Raw genomic sequence first — 1,497 nt, forward strand, 5'->3', positions numbered from 1 at the left:
AAAATTAACTTAAATGATTTTAGCAAATGGCTTCATATGACCCCTTTAAGATACACACTGGTCTGTCACACTGTATTCATTCACCGACATACATGCTCTTTGTCTCAAAGTGCTCGGATGTATCAGAGTAAATCAGTGTTTTTTGTGGTTGGTTATTATATCCAGGTCTAACTGCAATGCATGCTTTCTGTGTAGGCTGTGTGTGTAGGAAAGAAGGTTTAACTGAGCGAGTGTGTGTGTTCCCTCTCTCTCTCTCTCTGCAGTCAGTGGTTGATGACTGGATTGAGTCCTATAAGACGGACAGAGACCCTGCCCTGCTGGAACTCATCAACTTCTTTATCCACTGCTCTGGCTGTAAAGGTGTGTGTGTGTTTTTGTGTTCTCTAGGTGTAAATAAGTTTACGTAATTCAAGTGTATACTGTCTTATTGAATGTGTATGTTTGTTATAGGTGCGGTGAGCTCCGAGATGTTTCGACACATGCAGAATTCTGAGATCATCAGGAAAATGACAGAAGAGTTTGATGAGGTTTGTTAATGTGTTTATACCCCAGACTATATTATATTTCCATGGGTAGAATTTATTATATGTAGAACAGTTTGTATGCTGGGATGGAGGAGATTAGATACTGTAAATGTATATGTAAAAAGTGTGTGTGTGTGTGTGTGTTCAGGACAGTGGTGATTATCCACTGGCGATGGCAGGTCCGGTGTGGAAGAAGTTTAAATTAAGCTTGTGCGAGTTCATCGCGGTCCTGGTCCGACAGTGCCAGTACAGCATCATATATGATGAGTACATGATGGACATGGTCATCTCTCTCCTCACCGGCCTCTCAGACTCACAGGTCAGAGCGTTCAGACACACCAGCACCCTGGCAGGTGGGTGACTTTAGGCTAGGTACCGTGTAATGTTCAGAATACATACTACCACTACTTCTGCAGCATAAACATACTATTGTGTCATGAATTTTGTCATGCAGTTTTCAGTCAGTGTGTTCTTATTGATAAAGGTATAAATTATACACTCTAACCCTACAGTTAATTCACTGTATTTTAGCCATGAAACTGATGACCGCTTTGGTGAATGTTGCTCTGAATTTGAGCATCAATTTGGACAATACACAAAGACAATACGAGACAGAACGCAACAAGAGCATCGGGAAACGAGCCAATGAACGCCTGGAGCTCCTGCTGCAAAAACGCAAGGAGGTGATACACACACACACACACACACACACATACAGTGGGGAAAATATTTATTTGATCCCCTGCTGATTTTGTAAGTTTGCCCACTTACAAAGAAATGAAGGGTCTGTAATGTTTACGGTAGGTTTATTTTAACGTATAGAGACAGAATACCAACCAAAAAGTCCAGAAAAAAACATTATATGAAGGTTAGAAATTGATTTGCATTTCAGTGAGTGAAATAAGTATTTGATCCCCAAGCAAAACATGACTTAGTACTTGGTGCAGAAACCCTTGTTGGCAAGCACAGAGGT

The 1,497-nt window shown here is 40.9% G+C and overlaps 1 protein-coding gene across 5 annotated transcripts in view; it reads left to right on the forward strand.

The window, feature by feature from the left end:
* The window catches only part of stag2a (STAG2 cohesin complex component a), a 25,127-nt gene that overhangs the window by 4,396 nt on the left and 19,234 nt on the right, over nt 1-1,497 (forward strand). For all 5 annotated transcript variants that reach the window (XM_016544010.1, XM_016544009.1, XM_016544011.1 and 2 more), the window contains 4 exons: nt 264-360; nt 451-527; nt 673-877; nt 1,056-1,207. In XM_016544010.1, coding sequence (XP_016399496.1) covers nt 264-360; nt 451-527; nt 673-877; nt 1,056-1,207 — 531 coding nt within the window. The remainder of the gene's footprint in view (nt 1-263; nt 361-450; nt 528-672; nt 878-1,055; nt 1,208-1,497) is intronic.

Source organism: Sinocyclocheilus rhinocerous, unplaced genomic scaffold, assembly GCF_001515625.1.
Source record: "Sinocyclocheilus rhinocerous isolate Xijiao unplaced genomic scaffold, SAMN03320098_v1.1 scaffold520, whole genome shotgun sequence".
NCBI classification, from domain to species: Eukaryota; Metazoa; Chordata; class Actinopteri; order Cypriniformes; family Cyprinidae; genus Sinocyclocheilus; species Sinocyclocheilus rhinocerous.